Source organism: Lonchura striata, chromosome 2, assembly GCF_046129695.1.
Source record: "Lonchura striata isolate bLonStr1 chromosome 2, bLonStr1.mat, whole genome shotgun sequence".
NCBI classification, from domain to species: domain Eukaryota; kingdom Metazoa; phylum Chordata; class Aves; order Passeriformes; family Estrildidae; genus Lonchura; species Lonchura striata.
The window spans coordinates 789077-813357 of record NC_134604.1 but is presented as its reverse complement, the minus strand read 5'-3'; the positions used below and the strand labels follow the sequence as shown (position 1 = coordinate 813357).

The following is a 24281-nucleotide window of genomic DNA, read 5'->3' as shown; positions in this document are numbered from 1 at the left end:
ATACCAGGTCAATTTTTGGCAGATACTTAATTGCTGGAACCTGGTTTTATCTTCACATGTTCACTGCACTTTAATGAGCTTCAGCTCTTCCCCTACACAGAAGAGCATATATATTTTTAAAAGAAAGGCAACCCGACAAGCACACTGTCAGGTAAGAACAAGCAGTTTGTGTTGTATCCTCCCAGTCAGTTCCACCACACCCAACCTCTCTAAGAACGTACTTCCTGTCTGTGTTTTTGTTTTCTGATAAGAATATAAAATGAGCAATAAACGTGGGAAATGTACATTTTCCATCTCCGGAAGCAGAACACATTTCTTGTAAGTCATGGATTTCCACCTTCCACAACTCCAGCCAGATGAGTAGCCCACAAAAATCAAAAAGCAGCCCTTTACTGAGGTGTGGCTTACATAGACAAACAAATCAGAAACATCCTGGGAACAAAGCACCGTGTGTCTTAATATTCCTACTCAGAACCAAGCCAGAGTCTCTTCTGTCTCTACTGCAACCAGTGAAATAAATGGTGAGCCTATGTCCACATCAATAAAAGCTATTTGACAATTCCAAGAATCGTAAGTTATCAGGGAAACACTATTAGCCCGCTAAATATTTAGTGTCACTTGGCCTTTAGTAAAAAGGAATTGCTTCTAATAGCTAGTTAAATTGGGTCAGATATGCCAGACCTTCCCAAGATCATAGGAGAGAAATGAGTCAGAGCAGGGATGCTTTCTTGTAAAATTACCTACTGAACTCTCCAGACAATGAAATTATGCTCCAGGTAGATGAAGTAAGTTTCAAACACTAGAACCTCCCCCTAGGAATTTTTGGAGTGCCAGGAGTGCCCCTTCCAGAAGGGCACAAGTGCCACAGAAAGCAGCACACTGCCTGCTAAATGCCTCACCTTCACACTCAAGCACTGGCTGAACATGTGCCAGCCTTACACGCCCAGGGTATTTAATCCCTCTGTGAGAGGACAGTCAATGCCACTCAGAAAGGAGTGCCAGGCAGTCAGAGCAGGCTGATCTGAAGGACCAGAATATCTCATCAGCAACTCTTTCTCCTATGTAATCATCTCTTACTAAGAAAATTAAAATTAATTGGAAACAGTACTATCAGGTTCCTTGCATAAATCAAAAATGTATACCCAAGGAAGGGTCACTTGAGAAGTGCAGATGACAACATCTTCAACAATTAGCTGCTCACATAAAGAGCTGCCATTTCATCTTTGCATATCCTAATAAATTCAATTCTGTTTCCTGCTGTTGTGTGCATGGTACCATCATCAATAGCTTCCAGCTCTCATGCTGGGAGAGTGAGCTCATCTCCACTTAGGGTCTCTGGCCTGTAATGGCTCTGCAGGACTCGTTTACTCTGCTGCTCCTTGCAAGGAAGCTCCTCCACACCTCTGGGCCTCTTGCAATTCCCACACTTTCACCTGCCCACAAGCAGCAGCAAGGCAGGCTGGACAGCAGGTTCACAGTTACACAGAAGTCCTCTCGGCTTCCTTCCTTTCCTACAGATCCTAATGCTGCATCCACTTTTATCTCAACTATTTCCAGCTCCACGCTCAGCTGGGACAGCTCTTCCCCTGCAGGGTCACTGACAGCTCAGAACCACCTCATCACCACCTGTGAGGCAGACAGCCCAACCCCACATGTACAGCTGCATTTCCTAACAAAATCTGCCTCCTGTGCTAGGCTGACACTTGTGCCCGAGCTGCCAGAACTGAGGACCAAGGCAGGGAAGCCACGGGGAGAACATAACATTGTCAGAACTGCTACCATTCCTTCCAGGATGCAGGGACAAGTGCTCAGGTTCCAACCTGGTGACTGTAACTTGATTTGGGGCACACCTACTAAGTTCACAGACAACACAACTGCACGGTGCATGACGCAGAACACCAGCATCAAACAGCAGAAAGAATAACCAGCAGGATGGCAACGCTTCGTTTCATCTTAGCAAATGGCTTTTCAGCCCCACACTATTACCATGCTAAATCAGTTTTACAAATAATGATGAAGTCAAGCTTGAGGTATCACACACAGTAACCACCAGAACTGAATGAGCATGTTTATTCAAACACAAGTTACACATAACCCTTCAAGAAATACGCTGCAACTAAGCCTTTGCATATCAGATTTTTTCATTTAGCTTGTCTACAAGACATACTTTGCCAAAAGAGCATAATCAGACTAATTAAGTGGTTACAACAGAAAACTGCATGTGATGAAAAAAACAGTTTGAGAACAATGACCATACAGAGAACATATTACTGGATTACAGCCCAGCATGGATCATTCAGAAAATGACAGGAGGAAGTTTTATCCAACAGAACACAAGTAGACAGCATCATAAGTATACATTTTCCATTAATAATTATTAAAAAATAGAAAAACCGTTAACTTCAAATATTACTTTGCTAGCCACTATACCTATAAGGTAAAACCATAAATGGACTAACTCTGCTTAGGAGGTGGAAAACATTAAGTCTCTAGAATTAACTAGAGCTCAATTCAGCAAGCTACTTATGCATGTGCTTAAGCCCCACCAACACTAGTAAGGCTTACACATGTTGAAGTATTATAATTAACATTGAGAGATTTCAGCATGCATCAACAGTGTAGTGCAGGCCAAACATTTGCACTGAATCAGGATCATATCCTTTAAAGTACAAGTTACATACATGCTATAAAAATCATGAGCCTCCTCTCTCAATCTATTGTTCTATCACAAGCAAAAAACCCTACTGGGTACAAGAAAAACTGACACAGTCCCCTGAAGAGGCACAGCTTTTCATGTTTTATTACACAACTCCAAAAGCATGCAGTAATCAGTGCCAGGGACAATTTTAACTCTACTTTCCATCCTCAGTCTTTCAGAACAACAGAATTTACCTGATTTGCACCAGTACAGTATTATAACTCTGTATGCAATTTGCAAGGTCAAGATCAAGAAACTTGTTTCTTCAGATCCTTCCCCAAGTGATCAATAGATTCTTAGAACTATACAGCTGTACAATAATGTCAGTAACTATATACAATCCTGCACAAGATACTGGAACAAAGCCACAAAGTAACATAAATAAATGTTCAACTTCAAAAATATTTAATTTCTCTTGCATTTAAGTGTTACTAAAAACACAACAATCACTGCAATTTTGACCTGTATCAGCCCTCTCTAAAATTAAAAAAAAAAAAAAAAAAAAAAATTCCCATAGAATTACCCTTGTCTAGAAGTTACCTGTATGGCTATTTAAATAAAATCAATCTCACCATAGCTGTGAAATACAGAAAATACAGGTAGCCAGGAAAATGTTCCACATACTTGGGAATGTAGCATTCCCTTTTGGATGGAGGAATTTGATTGCTGGGTTTGGGGCTTTTTCACTCTTACGTAACCCACTATATAATAGTGAACAAAATAGTTTTGTTTCACAGAAACAACTAACATTTGCCCACACCAGGCAAATGCTCTATGTACAGATAGATTAGGACTGCCTGACTGACAGTGAGTGTAAGTTACTGAACTCCAAGAAACATGGAGCCTAAAACGGCGACACTCTCTGCTGAATCGCCTTCCCTTTGAGGATACGTCTTATCTGGAGAAGAAAAGAGACAAAAACATGAGTATTCATTGTCTTGAAGTGAGCCACAATTCGAAAAAAACCCACCCTATATCCAGTTTTGCATTCATTTATCCAAGCCTAGGTCTTCAGTTCAGTGACACTAGAAATGATCCCACTTTTTACAGCATTTGAACCAATGAAAGGCAACAGTCAGCAACTCAGCTGTGCTTAAGTTACTTCGGTCAAGTGTCAGTTTTTTCACCAAGCAGGAAAAAGGGATTTTCTTCACCTGTTACTCAGGCCTAAGAACTGTCATTACTAGTTCTGACAAGAGCAATAAAAGCATGAACTCAGGCCATACTGACATGAGCAAGAGAAGGAATATTGCCTCCAGTATGTTGTAGGGTTACAGAAACAAAGCCTATCTTGACAGGTAAAAGCTTTTGAGATGGAAAAAATAACATGAAACCTAAAGGTCTGTATATTCTGCCTGATCTTGGGGTTGAAGCTAAAGATCTAAAGAATAAAGTATTTGCTAAATCTTTTACAACTCAAAACCCCAAAGAAACCCGTGGAGCAGAACGCAGCTGTTGCGTGGACAGCTGGAGGGAGAGGGCTGCCGTGAACGTACCTGCTCCCCGACGAGGCCGTCGGGAACCAGGTGAACTGGCTGCTCGTTCTCCAGGTTCCTGGCGCTGGGATCGGCGCCCCGGCGCATGAGCAGGCGCACGGCGTCCAGCTGGCTCACGCGGTACTGCAGGCTGGCAGCCACGTGCAGGGCCGTGTTCCCGTTGTACGCCTGCGGACCACAAGGCAGCCCCGTCAGGGAACAGCGGGAGAGGAGCATCAGCCTCCCTCTATCTGTGTGATGGAAAAATCACCCTACCTTTGCATTAACAAAAGAGAGATAGTTGGGCAGCTCCAAAAAGAGACGAATGAGCTCCAGGTTTGCTTCTTCTGCTGCCAAATGTAAAGCAGAGCGACCACTTTTGCGATCCTATCGGAAAAAGAAACTGTTTAGTCTTCCCTGCAGGTGCTTCACCTATCCAGGGGGAACATGTAGACAAATAAAAATGAAAAGCAAAGTAACTGCAGAGTGTTGAGGAAACATACTTGCACTACAATTCATCAAAAGTGAATCTGAATACATATATTTTAGTATCAACATCTAATGAACAATGGAACCTGATCTCATCTGCAGGTAAGCTTACATAATCTAACATTTGATATTTTGGCTAAGTAATGGTCTGGCACGGCATAGACCTGAACTGCACAGGTAAGCAGTTTTTAATTAAAATTTGCAGCTCAAGAAAAAGGTGTCATCAGCAGCACCCTACTACTATGGGGACCTCAGAGTACTCCAAACACATTCCTACTTTTACAACACTACCCACTGCAGCCAGCGTAGCATCATTCTTAGTCTAGAGATTAGACTGTCATCTCCCTCTTTCCCCAGGGTTCGTTTGCATTGATAATACCTTGCTCTGAATAAATGCAGCATTCTCATCCCATCTGGGTAAATTAAGCTGTAGGGAAGCTTTCGAATTAGTCAACTTCCCTTGTAATAAATGCGGCGTGGGAGAAAGGGACATAGAGTCTGCTTCCACATTCTCTCTGGATCTGGCACTTCAGACTAAGGCATTTTACTCACTTTTGCTTCAACAGAGGCTCCCATTTGTATCAGGATCTTGATGGTTTCTACCAGGCTCTTGTTTCTGAGCAGAAGCTCCTGGACCTCGGGGGAGTGAGGTGGCTGGCAGTTCTGCAGCTCATGCAGCACAGTGTTATGGGCCAGAACCGCACAGTGCAATGCTGTCAAACCTGAACACCAAAAGAAAACCATAAAGATCATCATGAATGAACAAACGCAGCACAGAAGAATTGACTGGCTGCTTGTTTCAGAGCCTGGATAAAGGAGCCTTTAACCCCATTAAGCCCAGGGATGGTTCCATATTTGTAGGTGGCAGTGACTGGTCTCAAGCAGTCTGAGATCTGGACTGTCCATCAGTGAACAGTGAAGTAGCAGCCTACTGTGAGCCCTCAGCTAGCAGATAGTGAAAGAATCAATTTCTAATATATTTTTGTACAAACTATGCATTAGAAAGAGCTGTTTTATGGAAAAGGGGTCCAAATATAACAGCTTTCTACTGCCCAATTCTGGCTGCTGTATCCACTTGACACAAGGCTGGCACTCCAACATTTCAAACAATGGCCAGTTACCACCTACGCTCTCCATGCCAAACACAGCAATCACATGCAAGAGGAAAGAGCTCCTGACAGACACAGATCAACCACGTTTTCATCTGACAGATATTTGCAACTGCAAATTTCCATCTGAAAAAAAAATATTGCATTTTACTGCATTCCCATCAGTAGCTATAAAACACTGCACTGCCCAGTAAACTCTGTAAATTATAAACTCTTAACTACTCACCATCATAGTTTGTTGCCTCAAGGTCCACATACTGATTGCTTCCCATAGCTCCCTTTTGGATTGCCTACGAAAGTGAAAACAGGTACACATTTACGTCTTATCCAAACCACATACTGCTTCAAATTTGTTTATTGTCTTAATACAATAGCTGTAATAAAGTTGCAATAAATAACAGCATCCCTGGAAGTGTTCAAGGCCAAGCTGAATGGGCCTCTGAGCAATCTGGTCTAGTGAAAGGTGTCACTGAGCACAGCAGGGGCGTTGAAACTAGAAAGTCTCTGAAGTCCTTTCCAACCCAAACCCTTCAATGATTCTGTGATTAAGAGGAGACTTATTGTTTTGGTTTGGTAAACTACAGGATTCCTCCACAATTACTCAAAAATGTTGATGAGAACCTTAATGAGAAAATCAGTCCCATTTTAAAAACCAGTCAGTGTACACAGACTCGCAAGGCTGCCCAGAGAGAAAGATAAAGGAAGGAGTGGTGTTCCCAGAATTTCCCAACACAGCTAACGCCAAGAGTAGGAGTCAAGGGCCAGGGCAGAGCTGTGCCTGCCTGGCTCTTACCTGGAGGACCTGGGCATGCCCCTTCTCAGCACAGACATGCAGCGGCGTCCTGCCCCAGCAGTCTGTGGTGTTCACTTGAGCCCCCAAGCTAACCAGGTCCTGCACAATGAGATGCTGATTGGCAGCCACAGCAACCTGGAAAGCACTCTGCAAACATCAAGAAGAAAATTTAAGCTATTAGTCATCTGATCTCTAACAGGAAAGAGCAACTAAAAGAAATAAAATACCCTAGCTACCTGGTATTATTTAAGCAGTGATTATGAATACTAGGAAGCCAGGACAAATGAAGCAGAGCACAGTTTACCAGCTCAAGGTGATCCCAAGAAGTATTAATAGCTCAAGGTTAATATTAGTATGCAGGCTAAATCTTGGGGTTAATATTAAATAAGCATTTCACCACATCTTTCCCAGGGTGCAGACATGCAGAAGCACTCAGGTGCAGAAAGCAGGTGCAAAGGTTTTTTTCAGAACCTCACCTGGCCATTGTGCTCTTTAATATCCAGCATGTGCAGGGCAGCCATCTTCCTGGCAAGAACATAGGCGAGTGCTCGACGGCCCTGGGCCACGGCGATGTGGAGGAAGCTGCAGGAAAGAGGAGCAACAGAGTTACACCACCAGACACCAACCAGGGCTCAAGGCAGCAGAGAACCAAATGCTGCAAAGGGTTTTATGCTGCCAGCTTCAGACCTCCTCTTTGTAACTAAGATGGGAACACGGGTGTTTTCTTACCAGTGCAATCTAAAGCATCTAAATTACAATGTTTATTCCCCATTTAGCCAATTCTAACGATAAGCACCTGAAATTAGAAACTACATCTACTCAAGTGTCCTGGAGCTCTGCATGGCAGCCATCAGCAGCACCACACCTTTCCCCTGATCAGCCAAACCACTGCACTTGTGGCAAACACTGCTACTGAACCGCTTCACTATAACCCACGGACTGCCAAAACCCAAACAGAAACATTCCCCAACCTCCCACAGAAGAGAGACCAAGATAAACGGCACTCACGTGTCTCCATCGGCGTCTTTTGCAAGGAACTGGTCTTGAGGGATGTTAGCCAGTTTGTTCTCCTCCTGCTCCACTTGCCATTGAAAGAACGACTTGCCCAGCTGCGTCGTGCTTCTGGCAATGTTTTGGTCGGGCAGCGAGACGTTCAGAGTAGCCAAGGAGACGCTGCGCTCCAGACTACCGCAGAGGTTGCTGGAGAGCAGGCTGAAGCTGGGGGCGTGAGGGGCGACCTCGGCCTGCGGGTGGGCACTGCCCAGCGGCTGCAGGGCACCGGAGATGCTGTCCGAGCCCTCCGAGTCGTTCAAGAGGGAAGAGAAGCTCTGCGACGGGCAGTAGGGCAGCTCGTGGCTCTCAAAGGTGTTCTGCTGGTAGGCAGGAGACTGGTCACTGCCAACAAAGGGCCTGTAGTCCAGGGAGGCATCTGAAGGATAACTCTGGGACAGGTCGTGGCTCTGGGACGCAGGGAACTGGTAATGCTGCGGCGGATCGAGCAGATGCTGGCTGGTGTGGTCCTGGAACGCTTGGTACTTGTGGGACGGGGAGAACGCCTGTGCTCCCGGGCCCTCCTGGTACTGCTCGGCAGGCGAGCCGTGGCTGGAGACCGAGTGCAGCCAGCTCACCTGCACCGTGTTCAGGGAAATGGGGCTCGACTCGTTCTTGATGTTTATGATGTTCTGAAGCAGATCAGAACTGCCGTCGTGCTTTGGGTCGGTTTTATGTGTCTCCTCCATACTATCCATAGAGGTTGGTGTCTGGGGTGGGGTCTGACAGAGGAGGAAAAAAAATAAACAACAAACGCAAATCAAAACAAGCCCGAGAAAATGAGAGGTATAGCTGTATCTGGTAGTTTCTGATCATACAAAGCAAACTGAAAAATAAAGACACAGAAAAAAAATGACTACAGACTTACCAGGAGATGTGGGTGAACAGTCGCTTGTCGTTTGAAAGAAGATCCATCAGAAAGGAGTTCAGGAGCCTTTCTTTTGCCACTGTGGCCCAGTATGCTCTTCAGTTCTGATGAAAAAGAAAATAAATTCAGAAGCCATTCGGAGGTTACTCTTATAATTGATTTTAAATGTTATGTTAAAATGGTTTACCTGTGTATGGTTCGTAGTTCACCAATCCTCCTTGTGCCTGTTAAGAAAAATCCAAATTTTTCTGTTATTATAATGTTATTTCTGGGGGAAAACAAATAAAAACAAATAAACACAAAAAACAACCCACCCAAAAAAAAAAAAAACCAATAACAACAAGAAAGCAGCCATGACTTCCTTCTATAAACACAGAATACACCTTAGAATAATTCTAGTACGTGGTTGTATAACCCTAACTTAATTGCTATTAATTAAGGTTAGAAAATGGAAATACTTTAATGAAACTTAAATAAAACCCACTGTTTTTCTTTAGGCTTTTCAAGCCATTCGTTATAAAACCACAGAACTCCAAAAAATCTAGAGAAAGACATTATTCCTTCCAGAGACCAGAGGATTTTTTTGAAACATAAATAACCCGGCCAATTTTACACTTCCTTAGTGCTGTGAACTTCCCTATGCAAAAATCTTCCCCTGAAAACACTTATCTAGGAAGCTTTCAAACACACACTCAGAAAAAGTAATCTATAACCAAATCAAAAACACTCTATAATCTTCTCAGAATTTCCTGTAATTTCTGTCTTTTCAGATTGAAAGGGTTTACCCTTTACACTGTGTGTTTGCACAGAGAGGTGCAATAGCATGACAAACAAATCTGAGAAAAATCCCTAACCCTTCCAATGAATGATCTCATTCCAGCCAACACAGAATTTCTGTGGTTTCGCAACACAAGTGTATCTTTATCCAGACTCCCTTTAGAAAATAAAGCTTAGTAAGAACATTTTTAAGTGCCTCTTTCTCTCATGGCAAACCTTTCTGATTTCTCCCCAGCTGTATTTTTCCATTGAAAAGGAGAATTGTGTTCACAGCAGGTAAAGCAGAAGCTCATTTCTAGCATTACCGCGAAGAGCTTCCTTGCCAGCTCCAGTAGCCATTAAAACGAAAGCTGCCAGCGCAGAAAGCTGCCGGTTACCTTGCTGTCCTCGGAGGCAGGAGCCGAGGACATCTGCTTGCTGCTCCTGAAGTGCAGCAGGAGCTCCTTGACGGAGTTCTTCACACGCACGCCCTGGAAAGGTCCTCTGTGCTGCTTTCCGCCCCCCATGTGCTGCTCAACTGCGGGGACACGAAAACAAATCCAAACTGAAGCCACCCAAACGACATTTAACAAAGAAAAAAACACCCAAAGGAGAAACCCTCGTGTCACGGCACCCACACCCCGGCTCAGCAGAGGAGCCGGGGAGCTGCCCCGCGTCCCGCTGCGCCCTCCCTCCCCGCGCTCCCCAGGCCGGGGCCGCTCCCGGCACGGAGGCTCGGGGCCGCGCTCCCCGGGCCGCTCCCGGCACGGAGGCTCGGGGCCGCGCTCCCCGGGCCGGGGCCGCTCCCGGCACGGAGGCTCGGGGCCGCGCTCCCCAGGCCGGGGCCGCTCCCGGCACGGAGGCTCGGGGCCGCGCTCCCCGGGCCGCTCCCGGCACGGAGGCTCGGGGCCGCGCTCCCCGCGCTCCCCGGGCCGCTCCCGGCACGGAGGCTCGGGGCCGCGCTCCCCGGGCCGGGGCCGCTCCCGGCACGGAGGCTCGGGGCCGCGCTCCCCGGGCCGGGGCCGCTCCCGGCACGGAGGCTCGGGGCCGCGCTCCCCGGGCCGCTCCCGGCACGGAGGCTCGGGGCCGCGCTCCCCGCGCTCCCCGGGCCGGCCCGCGGGGACCCGCCGTACCTTGCAGCGCGGGGCGGGCGCCGCCCCGGGGCTCCCTCCGGCCGCCGCCGCGGCTGCTCACCGAGAGGTCCGAGTCGGAGCCCGGCGAGCCCGGCGCGGAGGAGTGCGCCGGCGAGCAGCTGCCCTCGCTGGAGTGGGGTGAGGCCCCGTAGAAGTAGGCGAGGTTGATGGGGCTGCTGAGCGCGCCGCCGTCGCCGCCGTCGGGCGCCGCGTCCCGGCTGCTCTCCACGATCATGGCGGGGCGGCGGCGGCGCGGGCCGGGCGGCGGAGCGGGCACGGCCAGGGCTGGGCGGCACGGCCGGGGCGGCACGGCCGGGGCGGCGCGGCCGGGGCTGCACGGCCGGGGCTGCGCGGCCGGCTCCTCCCGCCCGGGGCTGCGCGGCCGGCTCCTCCCTCGGCTCCGCAGCGGCGGCTCTGGGGGCGCGGGGCCGCGGCCGCGCTTATAGCGGAGCCGCCCCGCGGGCGGGACGGGCGGGCGGGGCCGCGCTGCCCGGAGCCGGCGGGAGGAGCCGGAGGGAGGAGCCGGAGGGAGGAGCCGGGCGGGAACCGCGGGCCGAGCCTGCCCCGCGGGCTCCGCGGGGCGACAGAACAGCCTGAGTTGGAAAAGCCCATCAGGACCATCGAGTCCAGCTCCTGGGCCTGCCCAGGGCACCCCACGAATCGCACATGACACCCCGAGAATCGCATATGAGCCCCAAGAAGCGCACACGAGCCCCAGGAATCACACACGGCACCCCAAGAATCGCACATGAGCCCCAAGAAGCGCACACGGCACCCCAAGAATCACACATGACACCCCAAGAATCGCACACGACACCCCAAGTATCGCACGTTACACCCCAAGAATCACACGTGAGCCCCAAGAATCACACATGAGCCCCAAGAATCACACATGAGCTCCAAGAATCACACATGAGCCCCAAGAATTGCACACGGCACCCCAAGAATCACACACGGCACCCCAAGAATCACACACGAGCCCCAAGAATCACACATGAAACCCAAGAATCACACACGACACCCCAAGAATCCCACACGGCACCCCAAGAATCACATATGGCATTCCAATAATCACACATGACACCCCAAGAATCGCACATGATACCCCAAGAATCGCACATGAGCCCCAAGAATCACACATGACACCCCAAGAATCGCACATGAGCCCCAAGAATTGCACACGACACCCCAAGAATCACACATGACACCCTAAGAATCGCACACGGCACCCCAAGAATCACACATGAGCCCCAAGAATCACACATGGCACCCCAAGAATCACGCACGGCACCCCAAGAAGCACACACGAGCCCCGGAGCATTGTCCAGCTGCAGCGTGGCAGCCCTCGCTCACAACGCGTGCTGCTGCTGATTGCCACGCTCTCATGGAGCTGCGGAGCTGGGCACGGCCAGAATCCCCGTCGGTCTGCCACGCTGCTGTGCCACCTCATGTCCCCACGGGCAGGTATCCCTCGCCCTTCGCCCCTGTCCTGCCAGTCCTTGGCTGCAGGACACAGGCGGGGAAGAACGGAGACTTTTCGGTCATGTGCGTCCCATCCAGCGAGCAGGGGAACGTGAGCAGTTCCTCACAGTGGGGATGAGTCACCTGTGTTCCTCTTACCCGAGCAGGCGGGGGCAGAGAAGGAGTGATTTTGGTTGTAGGTTGCACCATGCTGTGGTGCCAAGAGCCTCTCAGGCAAGGCCACGGGGAGAAGCGGGCAAGGAACACGACACCAAAACAAAAAGAGGGCAAAAACGTGCCATCGCTGTTAACCTCACTGAGTTATTCCCCATGTTCGCAGGAAGACTTCTCAGGTTTCTGCTTTTCAAACAAATATTTCTGCTTTCCAATTCCCACTGAAGTCACCGTCTTCTAAAATACAAGTGACCAATTTTGCCCACGAGCTTGAGTTTAGGATGTTTTTAGCACTGTGGCTACTCCAATAAATATGTAGCAAAACAGCATGGTCTTTCTAAAGTATATTATGCAAATTTGAGGTCTATAATTTATGTGTTTTAATTGTATTGAATAACACGGGTCAGGTGCAATACAAAATTATATTAATCAGGAGGGAATTGCTTTATATTATTCAAATATTTCTCCCACCGTCAAGTGAACGAAGGTTTTTGCTGAGACTGAAACTGTCTAGGCAGGTTTCTACTCCAAAGACTGTCGTTTTGAATCTACACAGCCAGAGTGAAACTTGCAAGTATAACCCATAAAACAAAATCAGATGCCAAGTAGTGCCAGAAATACCCTGATAAAGGTAAAAATCCACTTGCTCCCTGAGCAGAAACTCACCCCAAGCACACCTTCTCCCTCATTTAACAAAGCGCTTTACACAAGTGAGGATTTATGAATTCAGGAGGTGTGTTTTAAACAAGCAAGGAGATGGTTCCCTGTTCTTCAAGCCCTGGACCTCAGGTATGGTACCTTAACCTCAGGCAGAGGCTTGTGAGTATCTCCTCATTGAAAAGCACCTGGTGCTCAGAGGTCCTGGAGCCCACGAATGCTCTTTGCACATTCGGTGGCTGTGAGGAGGACCCACAGCTCAGATTTCCAAAGTGGACCCAACCAATGGACCTTTGTGTTCTCGTCCTGGCCAGGGAGCCCAGAAAGCCATTTCAACCTCACAACTACTGCAAAATGCATCTTGCCTTTCAACAAGCAGATGGTAATGCAAATCTGAGAAGCTGATAATCCAGAAAATTAGATTTGTCATCACAGTTGCCTGCTATTCCCTTTAAAATGTTGAAAGTAAAAGATTTCAAACCAGAAGTGGCTTTGTCTCATTGCAGTTCTTCAGTGTTGTAGAAGGTCCCTAAACCACATGCAGGCAGGGACAGGCCTTTATCCTTGCTATTCAATAACAATTTTGGAATGGATTTAATTGGAGATTAATCTCTACATATGAATGAAAACTTCTATAAAACAATTTAATGAGTTTGTGTTTGTTTTTTTTCCCTAAAGAAGGCATGGAATTTCTTTTTCTCTCCTATTCCAAAGTTTCTACTCTCCTGAAGGAGTAGATTGCTGACTTGTTCTCCTTTTACCCAGCAAAATTAATTTCAGGCAACACTCTGATACCTCAGCTCGTACTTGTTTCATCAGTGACACCTTATTTATCAGGTCTCCTGGCATAAATCTACTCCCAGTCAAAGCAGATTAAGGCAAGTCTAATTCCACCAAGCTCCATAACAAAAGGCTCTTTCAAAAATATACACACACCCATTGGTTGCACAAGATGTGCTGTCTCACAGCAGCCCTGCGTTCTCAAAGTGCTTCTATGAGAGTTACTGGTAAATTATTGCTACATCCACAAACTAATTATTAATGCTGCAGACCTTGAGCATTAATGGGTTTTGGCCCAAGCACTACGTAACATCTGTGGTGACCAAAACCCTGTGAGACATCTGCAACCAAAGTAAGTTCCTCTGGGGCAGGGTGGTGGCCAAAGAAAAAAGCAGTTGTCACCTCTTCTCCTGGGGAAGGCGTGCAGTGGTTTCAGCCTTCTTTGGCTGAGCTGTAACTCGGTGTAACCCACCAAGCTCAGGCACAAGGAGCCACCCCAGCTCCTCCATGTGCTGACTGCCCCTGTTTCTATCACACCACCTCCCTGCTGGGATGTATCAATCATGCCAGCTAGTGGCCATCAGCAGCAGCATTTGTCCTGAAACCACTTTTCTATGCACCTGCAAAAAGTGAGACAGGCTTGTCTTGGATCTCAAATAACAAGAAAAAGGAAAGAGAATGCACTTGTTTCTGAAAACTCTGTTTCTTCCCTCTCTTCTGAGCACAGCCCAGTACTGTAACATTAAAAGCAATCAGTCTTGGTTTAGGTTAATCCAATATACTTGATTAATGAAATAACTTTTGAGAGTGTGACTTGTGCACACTCATGAGCTACCTCATGGGATCCAGAAAAAACCTTTTGTTAAGAACAAAACCAAAATCCAGTTGTCTTGAAGCTTGCTGGAGGGGGGTCTCATTACAGAAAGCAAAGAGGCTGAATCCCAACACCTTAGCCTTTACCACCTGCTAAAGATCTAGGCTAACCAAAGTCACGTTTATCCCCTCTGCCATCCTAATCAGAAGAGAGAAAAGATGCAGTGTGCCTGCACTGCTTGGTCCCTGGGGCACACACTGGGGTGAACGCTATAGGGAATGTAAGCTTTAAATAAATAAATGAATGAACAAAGCAAGCCCAGTGAGCGGAGCTTTGACTTCCCTGTAGAGCAGCACGTAGTCACTCTGCCAGGCCAGTGTATGACCTCCTGTGTGAGTGAGGAGCACGGCAGCTCTCAGAGCAGCCCACGCTTGGCAGGTGTGGGAGCAGAATCCATCTCTCCCCTCAGCCTGCCCCACAAGCAGCAGCACGGGACAGCCTCCGGGCCAAGTGTCAGAGCACAAACTGCTAGTAACAAGAGCTTGGTTTTGCAACGTGTTTCTGGAGCAGCGTGACCTTTGTGGTGTTTCTTAAACTGGACATAAAAATGGTACTTTACAATCCAGTTGCTTAACGCAAGTGAATATTTGCTGTGTTGATGTCAAACGTGCCTTATTCTCCACTGGGTGTAACTGAGGCTCCTGCTGCCTGCCGAGAGCTGAAGTGTGCAAACACCTCTGCACCCCAGCAGTGTTCCAACAGCACACACCTCCCAAACCATGCAGCACAACACCCACTCTGCTTCTAGACTGGCACTGAGAAAACCAGGTAACATCTCAGGAGCTACCCCACTCCTAGAGAGCATTCGGGGTCTGTAGCTGTGTTTGCTTTACAGGCTCTGGAAAGCACTTGTCAGCAGGTTGGAAGTGGCCCAGTTTTACTCTAAAGTGGCCCATGACACAGTTTTACTCTAAAAGCTGGTACAGAGTTAGTGTTTCTTCCCTCTTTGCTATACTTGTATTGCTACATTTTTCCTAGACTTTGGTCTCCAAGGCTGACATTCTGGGATTAACCTGAACATCAAAAGGGGGCATGTATAATCCTTCATATTAAAGAAAAACTTAGACTTCTTATTATACATATTTCTTTTGGGCCTTATTCCTTTGATCCAGAGAATACCCTCAATTCGGTTTTTTTTTCTCTCAAGCCATCTGATATTTAAAAAAAAAAAAGAAAAAGTAAATTAAAAAAAAAGTGGTTTGCTCCTAAGTAGATCCTTCAACCTTGAGTATATAAAACAGCTGAAATCAGTACAGAAGAAAAGAAACCCTAAACCCAGCAAGTGTTGCAAAGCTGGCTGAGAGGACCTGAGTTCTGTGAAAGCAGTTTCCTTGTATATATACCTCGTGTTTGGGGACATTCCTCCCAACATACTCACTGCCCTGGTTAGTCATGTTTTCTCAGCAGCTTACCAATCTCATTAGTTCATTAGTGCCTTGCAGTAGGGAAGAAATGCACACACCACTGATGTCACAGCGTGCAAACAAGGAGCAGGAGGCTGTTTCCCCATAGCAAAGAGCAATGTCATGTGCTGCCTACCCTAAAGGATTCTCAGTGTACCTGGATGAGGTAGAGAGTGCACATTCTTGCCTCGAAGTACGTGGCTTGTTGTGGTATTCCAGTTCAGAAAGGGAGCTGGCACAGTTTCTCAGTGCTGTTAGGAGGTTTCTCAGTCTAGGTTTGGATGGGTCAGCATCAGTTTTCCTTGTCGCTCATGCTTGAAGATATTTTTCTTCCTAACCCAGATAATCAACCTGGCCAAAACCTGACATTCATAACTCACATTAATTTCATGTTCTGCTGTCAGATGCAAGAGCGTGTGCTGCAAGCACAGGAGGTGAGTTGGGCTCTGGTGTACTTTGATTTCAATGTTTTCAACATTGAAAATTATTTCAACCTTCCACAAACAAGGACCACTTCAACCACCTGTAAAACAAAACCACTTTCAAACAGGGACTGCAGAGCTGGCCTGCTGTACATTGCCACACAATACTTCAGCACAGGAATGGGAGGAAAAACTCCCAAAGTGAGATCTGAACCTAGAAAAACATGATTTTTTTTTAATTGTTTTCTACCCAGACACTTGCATTCCTAGATTCAGTTAGTATGTAGTAGCAGGAAACCTATCTAAGATTAAGATTGCCATACAACCAGGTTTCTAAAACATGCATTTTTTTCCACTCAAAAACATTGTCTGGGCAGATTTTGAAAATTTGTGCTCTTCTTGGACATGGCAAAGCAGTCACATCTACCAGACAGCAGTCTAAGAGCTGAGCAGTCCCGGAAGGCCAGGCACAATGTCAGCACTGTACAGCCCACCTGTGCAGCACTTGCGTGGCAGGATCAGCACCTGCAGGAAGCCTCAGCACTGATTTGCACAATCCTACACATCCTGTGTACATACCATCAGCTCAAGGGCGCAGATTAACGAGCAGGAAAGTCCAGGCACAAGCAAGACAACCAGCAAAAAGCACCTGTAGCATGTTGACACTGTAGAGTTCATTGAAGGGAATGCAATGCCCTCATCTAATGTCCTGAGCTTATTTCCAGCTGTGCTTTCCAGCTGATAGAGGCTAAATGCCTTCAGTTCAGATATCCATTCACTAGAGGAGTCCCAGCTTTCAAAATATACGTCCATCTGACCATTGGGAAAGTCCTGAAACTCAGCTATCCTCAGTTAGTCAGACAAAAATGCAATAAATAGGAAATTTTCTCATTTAAAAAAGCACCTAAGTCAAGACAGACAAATAAAACTTTGTTATAGTAGGGGAAATGTTAGGTCACTTCCAAACAGCAATACAAAAGTTTTCCCGGTGCTTAGGATGAACTGCATCTACTAAGGCAGGTTTTATCTTCAGTTAAATGTGTGCTGGAACAGGCTGGGACAATACTTCTCCACCTATGGGTCAGAATTTGCTGTCACATAAATCTCAATCACGGATGGCTGTGTAAAAGATTCAAATATCACAGAAAGGACCCAAATACTCTGTTATTTCTATTGACTTAACAGCCACCTGCTACAGGCTTAGCAAGAAATCCATGACAGTAATGTCGACTTCACAGGAATATGCAAATCGTGCACGAGTTAGCATAAAACATCAAGAAAGTTGGAAATAAAGCCTTTGATTTGGTGGGGCACTGTGCAGAGCTCTGTTCCCAGGCGCTGGCTCCCTCCTCCAGTTCCCAGCTGGGAAAAGACACCTTCCAAAGGCAGACACATCCTGTCTGACAGGACGCTGCTCTCCGCAGAAGACAGCCCATGGATGCTGAAGTTTCCTTTTCATTTCCTGCCAATTTCTTAAGAAGAAAGCAAAAGTAAAGGCAGCTCTTGTTTCTGCCTCGCGCGTTTTATCTCAGGAGTTTGTGACTGGGAACACATCAAGTCACACAGGGGTTTCTTAGCAGCACCATCGAGCTCTTGAAAGCCCAGGCGAGAAGCAAAGGCAGGTCAGACCACCAGGAAGGCAGAGCCAAAGGGATGGGATTGCTCCTGCTGCTGCCAGCAGCCCAGGGATGGGAAAGGAAGCTCCCAGTGCCCAGCACCAGGACTGCTGCTGCACACCTGCTTCCAGCAACTGGTGGTGATAATGATGACGATGATGATGATGATGATGATGATATCCCAACCACAACCTCCAGGGTGGCAGGCAGCAAGGCTGCCCCAAGCAGCCCAGGGCTTGGCTGGTGCTTGTCCCCCCACCCCGTGACAGAGGGCATTTCCTCCCTGCACACACCCTGCTCCCACCCACTGCCACCAAATGCAGCAGGAAATGTGGCTTGCTGCAAAGAAAGTAAATAGAAGTCTAGCGAACAAAAATCAGAAATCACTTGCTGGAACGTGATCGCTGAGCTGATACTGGAGTTTTGTTTGGAGCAGAAATGTGGCCCCTAGGTGACATTTGTCCCTGAATGCTGGGCACCCAGTCTGGCTGAGGGAGAGCCCGGGGTGCCTCCAGCAAACCTCCAGTCTCAGCTGGAATCACCTGGCTTCCATCTGAAGCAGTGCCAGGTGCCCACCCCCAGTCACACGTGTCCAATGTCATCATGGCACACACGTGCCCCCAGACATTTGGGGTCTGAAAGCCAGACCCCGTTTATCCTCTGCAGACTCTTCCTGCTGAGCTGCCAGAGACGGGCAGGGTTGATGAACGGGTGCTGCATAATCAGCCTCCTGTGGTGAGCCAGGGAAACCCTCGCCAGGTGATGAAAAGAAGTTTATGGTTTTGTTTAATAAACTCCTTAGCATAACAAAATTTAAAGCGAATTTTAAGCTAATTAAATGTAATTCTTTTCATTCCCACCAATTTTTTTTTTTTTAGGCGTGGATCCCTATTTCTATATGCTTCCCTGTGTTGTCTCACACTGCACCATGACAGTTTACTCCTGTCCTGTTGAAGCTGGCAGACTTATATGCTCATATGATGGTTCTCTGCTATTCCAAAATTAGCTGATGAGCTGTCAGGAAATAATTGTAATCAAGATTGTACAAAACACCTTTTTTCACTAACAATGCTTCTTCTATTCAGTAGTCTCAAAGCTTAGCTTTTCATCCATCCATCCATCCATCCATCCATCCATCCATCCATCCATCCATCCTCTGGAAAGTTATTACATCCTCCCCTAAAAATGCAGATTGTTTCAGAGAGAGAGTCACCAAGAACAGCTAAGCTATTTAGGAGTATTTTGCCACCAGATTCACAGAGGGTTTTCAAAAATCACACCATTCTTTGTGGTTTCTTTGCTCTTGGCTGTTACCCATTACCTTTCCAAAAGCCAACCTTTCTATCATACTCAACCCCAAAACACACACAGACTATTACAGCACAAGCTACTTGAGAGGCTCTTAGAAGTATAAAAACTTATGAGAAGCCAATATTGTTTCAATCAGTTAGGTTTTTTAAGCAATAAGTTAAATAAAATGATACCAGCATACCTTCATGTTGGAGGAGTGAAGTTAGAAATAGTTCTATGGAAAACAAGGCAGTTCTCTGCACCCCATTGGCAACTGATCATTCCTTATGGCCATGCCTCTGTGAATGACTGAGAAGTTCCTCTGAGGTTTAAAGGTGTGAAACAGAGAAGCAGTGGTAAGGAAATTTTTCTTCCCCTCCCTCACAAAAGTCCTGCTTTCTTTGGCTTTCTATTCACAAAAAAAAAAAAAAAAAACACTCCAAAACCCTAAATAACACCCCACAAGTTTCTTTCAGCTCTTGGCTGAGTACCCACAGGGCATCTTTAGTGCAGTGGCTCACACAGCATTTATCTTTAGCTCTGGTGAGCAGGAAACGGGGACGTTGTGACATGTGAGAGGAAGCAGGGTGGAGGAGGACAGTGGCTGAGCTCCCTGGACTTTTTCTGCACCCTGGAATTTCCCAGGTGGGGTAAGCCCTGGTTGAGGACATTCCCCTGTCAAAGAGGCTGGCAGGAAATCCCAGGCTGGTGTAACGCTGCCAAAAAAGGGTCTAGAAAACACTGATGAGATAAGAATCATGAAAAGGTGCTGTGCAACAATGGGATGAGGAGAAACCTGCGGGTACAAGCAGTGGGGTTCTGGCCTGCCAGGGTCAGGTTCTGCTTGCCCACCATACACTGCTGCATGCGTCTGGATGGCCACAGACATTAGGCTGCCTCTCACTGTCCCTTTTCTGTCTGGCATTACTGGGTAAAATAGCATTCACCTAGGAAGCAAGAGAGATCCAGTGTCCCACAGGAAAAACAAAAATAGCTCCAGCCTTTGGGAGGTGGTGCAGGGCAAACACCTCTCCTTGGCAAAGTCTGGCTGTCACCAGGACTTTGCCCTCAGGAAGTTTGCAATGAGTTTCACACGGCGTCAGTGTGAAAGCTCCATAAAAGCAGGAGCCTGGTTAAAATGGGAAGGGGGATATGTGTAAAAAAATAAATAAATAAAAAGGAAAAAGATAGTCTCATTTGTCACAGATGTATCAGGTGTATACAGATGTGTCAGTCACCTGCTCCAGTAGATAAAAACAACCTTCAGTATAAAAAAAGTCTCCTGGATTTTCCTAAAATGTGTGAAAATCCATATTAATCATAATCCCTTTTCTCCTTGCACAGTGGGATGGGCCAGGACTCACCATGCATATCAAACATGGTGAGCAAGGACAGGACACCCAGATCTTTTCAGGGCAAACTCCTCTCACTTCCAGGGCCTTGTGTTGCCCCTTCCCAAGAGCAGCAAACTGATAAAATTCCCAGCAGCTGGCAGCAACACCAGAACACTGGTCCCCCCCTGCCCCAATGCCTCCTGCACTGCAACACAGGTGTTAAAAACAAAGAGAACACCCTCAGACTTGATTCCCACCCTTGCCCTGTCCCAGCAAGCTGCAGGAGGGAGGTGGGAGAGAACATCTCCATCCCAAAGGTGATCAAAACCTTTCCCCTGCAGGCAGGAAACGGAGCGTGGGCTCCATCTTCCTGCTCACAGCTGTATTAGATCACTGGAACGTGTTCAGCTGATAATCTTGATGGACTCGATGCTTCTCTTAGAAATCAGGATGCTTTGTTCCAGCTGGGGGTGGCATTTGTGGTGTCCTCAGTCTGTGCAGCAAAACCTGCTGCCTCTGGGGACTGAGGGGCTCCTGAGAGCCTTCACCAGGTACAGAGATCTCTCTTTGCAAAGAGGGGGGGCTTTTCCTCCAAAAATCACAGGGGACATTTGTTATCAGCTGAATAGGAGATGGAGGGCAGCCCCCTCCTGGGCACCACTCACCCGTGCAAAGAGGTGAGCACCCGCTGCAAAGAAAAGTAAAATCCAAGAAAAGACAAGACAAGAAAAAAAAAGACAAGAAGAGTAAAAATGTCATGGCTGATGTGTGGCAGGGCAGGATGAAAAGTCATGACTCCAGCCACAAATGAAAATATCTACTTGCAGCAATGTTTGCTCCACACAAGAACACGGGCAACAGGAAGAAATGTGTTAACATAGGAAACCTACATTTCAGCCAGCAGATATGAAACTTCTGGGATTGGAAGATACACATATATGGAACACATTTTACAACAATGTAAAGTAATTATAATATCAGCTTGTTATTGGAGCACCGGATTTTTTTTATTGTATTTTTAAGACAGGACATTTTTTTTCAGTAAAGTAACTTTCTTTTCCTATTTTTACTTATCAAAGCAAGGGCAAAAGCAAGGCACAGCAAAAGCGAAAGCAAATAATAATAATAATACTACACAGGAGAAAATACAAATGTGGAGCAGAAAGATATGAAACCATCAGAAGAAAGAAACAGCTAGAGACAGAAATAGCTGCTTTGCTGAGAGCAAGCAGCAGTGCCCTGAGAGAAGCTGACTCAGAAAAGAGGGCAGGCAAGACTGGAAAGCATGACTCACAGAGCTCAGGGAAAACCAGAGGTAGGAAGGAGTGGAAAGAACTGACTGCAGGATGGCAAGAGGGGAAAAACCCTGTAATTTGTCATTGTTCTTTCACTGCAGGTCCTCCTTGTGCCGTGCCTCTCACCCACTGCACTCCCACAGGCATGTCCCACCCGGGAGCTCTTCAGAGCCACCCCACAGCAGAGGAATTGTCCTTGTCACAGAAACACTCCTGGTCACTGCAAACAGCCTCAGCAGAGGTTTAGGGAGAAAAGGGACAGCCTCGTACCAAACTGAGCCAAAAAAAAAAAAAACAGGTGCCTTCAGAGGATCCAAGCACAAGGACAAACGGTGAAATTCGGAAAAATTGTCCATGTTCAGAACTGACCAGGAAAGGAGAGAGTAAAAATTGGAGGGGACAAAATGTTTAGTGGGTGGCTGTCCCAGAGAACACTGACTGCCTCAGCATGTCTTGCTCTCAGACCACAGACACTGCTTAATTTTCTATGTTGCAGAAAGCTGTAACTTGAAATATACTATTCTAGCCTGGTAAAGTTTACGCCTCTCAATCCTTTTGTGGCTTAGGATAAAAAAAAATCAGATTTAAAAGAATATTTTTTGGGGGGAAAATAATCCTCTGAAACATAGTCTTCAATCTAAGAGTTATCAAATCTATGTCATCAACTGATTTCACTCACAAGCCTCAAGTCAAAGAGCCTCAATGGTATTTGTGACATTTGTTTTCAAAACACAAACTATGCAGGAGTTAGAAAACAAACCACCACCAAGACAAATATGTTGTGGCTTATGTTTTTCATCTGAGAGTCATCCCAGACTCTTTTCCAGTGCCTCAAAGCCCTCTTCTGGCCACATTCATTAAGGGATTAATCTCTTCAGCCCGAGCTGACTTGCTTGAGTTGTGATGCAGGGGAGGGACGTTGCACTTTCACTTAGCTTTAGTGACGTGCTCACAGAAAGTAACTCACTCCATTCTCTAGCAGTCCCCCACAAAACCCCTCTTTTGCCTCCCAGGCAGAGAAGCTCCTGTACAATTCACCGTGACAGACTCAGAGCAGAGCAGCTGGCATCACCCCAGAAGGGTGAACATGCTGAAAATGCCCACCAGAGGCTGGTAACACCAACAGGGAAGGAGGACACAGTAACTGGGACAGGACTTCCGAATCACTGCCCAGATAAAAGCTAGGTTCCCTCACACAAGAGTTCAGATCTGGGTGACAAGCACTGTGATGAATTAACAATTCAGGAAGACTCAAAGATCCAGATTCAAGGCCAAAACATTTCCGTGGTTTCAAATACATCAATCTTGCACCATGAATAGGACAGCTAATGTTAGAAGTTACCTTCTACGCTGCTAACTGAGGGCTAAACCAGAGGATGAGCACATGGAGCCCCATTCCCACCAGATCAGAAACCATGATGAAGTTTTGGCTTTTTGCCAGCCCTGGTGAGCCTCCTGTCCCTGTGTCTGATGGATGAGGCTCAAGCCCCTGCCCTTGCCAAGCAGCCTATGCCCAACCAGGCAGGGTACATGCCTCCTCTGAGTCACCATAGCCTCTGAGGAGCACTTGGTGCAGGATGAAAACCTGCCTGTGCCCTCCTCCTTCGCTTGGTTACAAACGCTTTGGGTTTCTTTTAAAAAGTTCCCCAGCTGTGATATCTGTCATGTGAGAACACAACACACAGGGCTTCAAACAAACTGCAGGCAGAGTTTGGAACTGTCCCTAACATGATTGCTGTGTCATTGCTCTCAGGAGGGCATAGAGGAAGAGGTGGGTGAGGAGCCTGGGTGGGAAGAACTTTCTTTTTTAAAGCATGTGGAGCACTACATCTATGTGCATTCTCAGAGGAGTGAGTCTGTCCCACACTGCCTTTGGAAATAATCTCCACGTGACCAAATCCCTGACCTTCCTCTCACTGGTGTCACAGAGCAATACATGTTTCTTTTCTTAAACTACATCCTACTTTTCTCTTCCCCTCTCTGTCCTACTCATCACTCTCACTTCCCCTCTGAAGAGGCCTGGGGCCTGACTAACCCTACACTGAGAAGCAGCTCATACTTTGCAGCCTCTCTCATTCATTTTTGGCTGAGTGAATGTCAGGGTCAGCTGGTGAGACCCCAACAGTGTGAAAGTCCTTATTCCCTTAGCCTGAGCAGCCAAAGAAGGAGCCTGGGATGGCTCTGATTGCGCTTCCAAGGTTGTTTATTTTATCTTATCTATAACATCCTTTCTCTGACCTGCTGAGCTCTGGCTAGCAAGGAGGCCATGGCCATCTGCCTTCGAGCCCTGGGCGGTTCCCACCTTATATACTCAAAACTACATGTATATGTTTACAATTTGTTCACCATTTCCCATCACCTATGTCAGACTTGAATCCCTACCTTAAACCAATAGAAAAGTGTCACCATCACACCAAGACATGGAGGACAAGACAAAGGAGAAGGCCAGGACAAGCCCAAATCCCTCCATCTTGTACCCCCTTGAAACCCATTCTAAAAATCCCCACATCCTTGGGCTCCACACAGCCCCACTGCCCTTGAACACTCTGACTCACAGGACACAGCTCGATTTTTCTCCCACGATTTAAATAAAAACTGCTCACA

The 24281-nt window shown here is 47.0% G+C and overlaps 1 protein-coding gene across 1 annotated transcript; it reads right to left on the bottom strand.

Annotated features, from left to right (window-relative positions):
• Positions 1-2050: 2050 nt before the first annotated feature.
• On the bottom strand, positions 2051-10613 carry NFKBIZ (NFKB inhibitor zeta). Its single transcript, XM_021541427.2, has 12 exons — positions 10372-10613; positions 9637-9776; positions 8670-8706; positions 8483-8586; positions 7573-8336; positions 7041-7146; positions 6565-6711; positions 5998-6061; positions 5215-5384; positions 4450-4560; positions 4195-4362; positions 2051-3596 (listed from the first exon to the last, which is right to left on the bottom strand). The coding sequence occupies exons 1-12, from the start codon at positions 10604-10606 to the stop codon at positions 3543-3545; spliced, it is 2100 nt and encodes a 699-aa protein (XP_021397102.2). The 5' UTR covers positions 10607-10613; the 3' UTR covers positions 2051-3542.
• Between the last annotated feature and the right edge of the window lie 13668 nt (positions 10614-24281).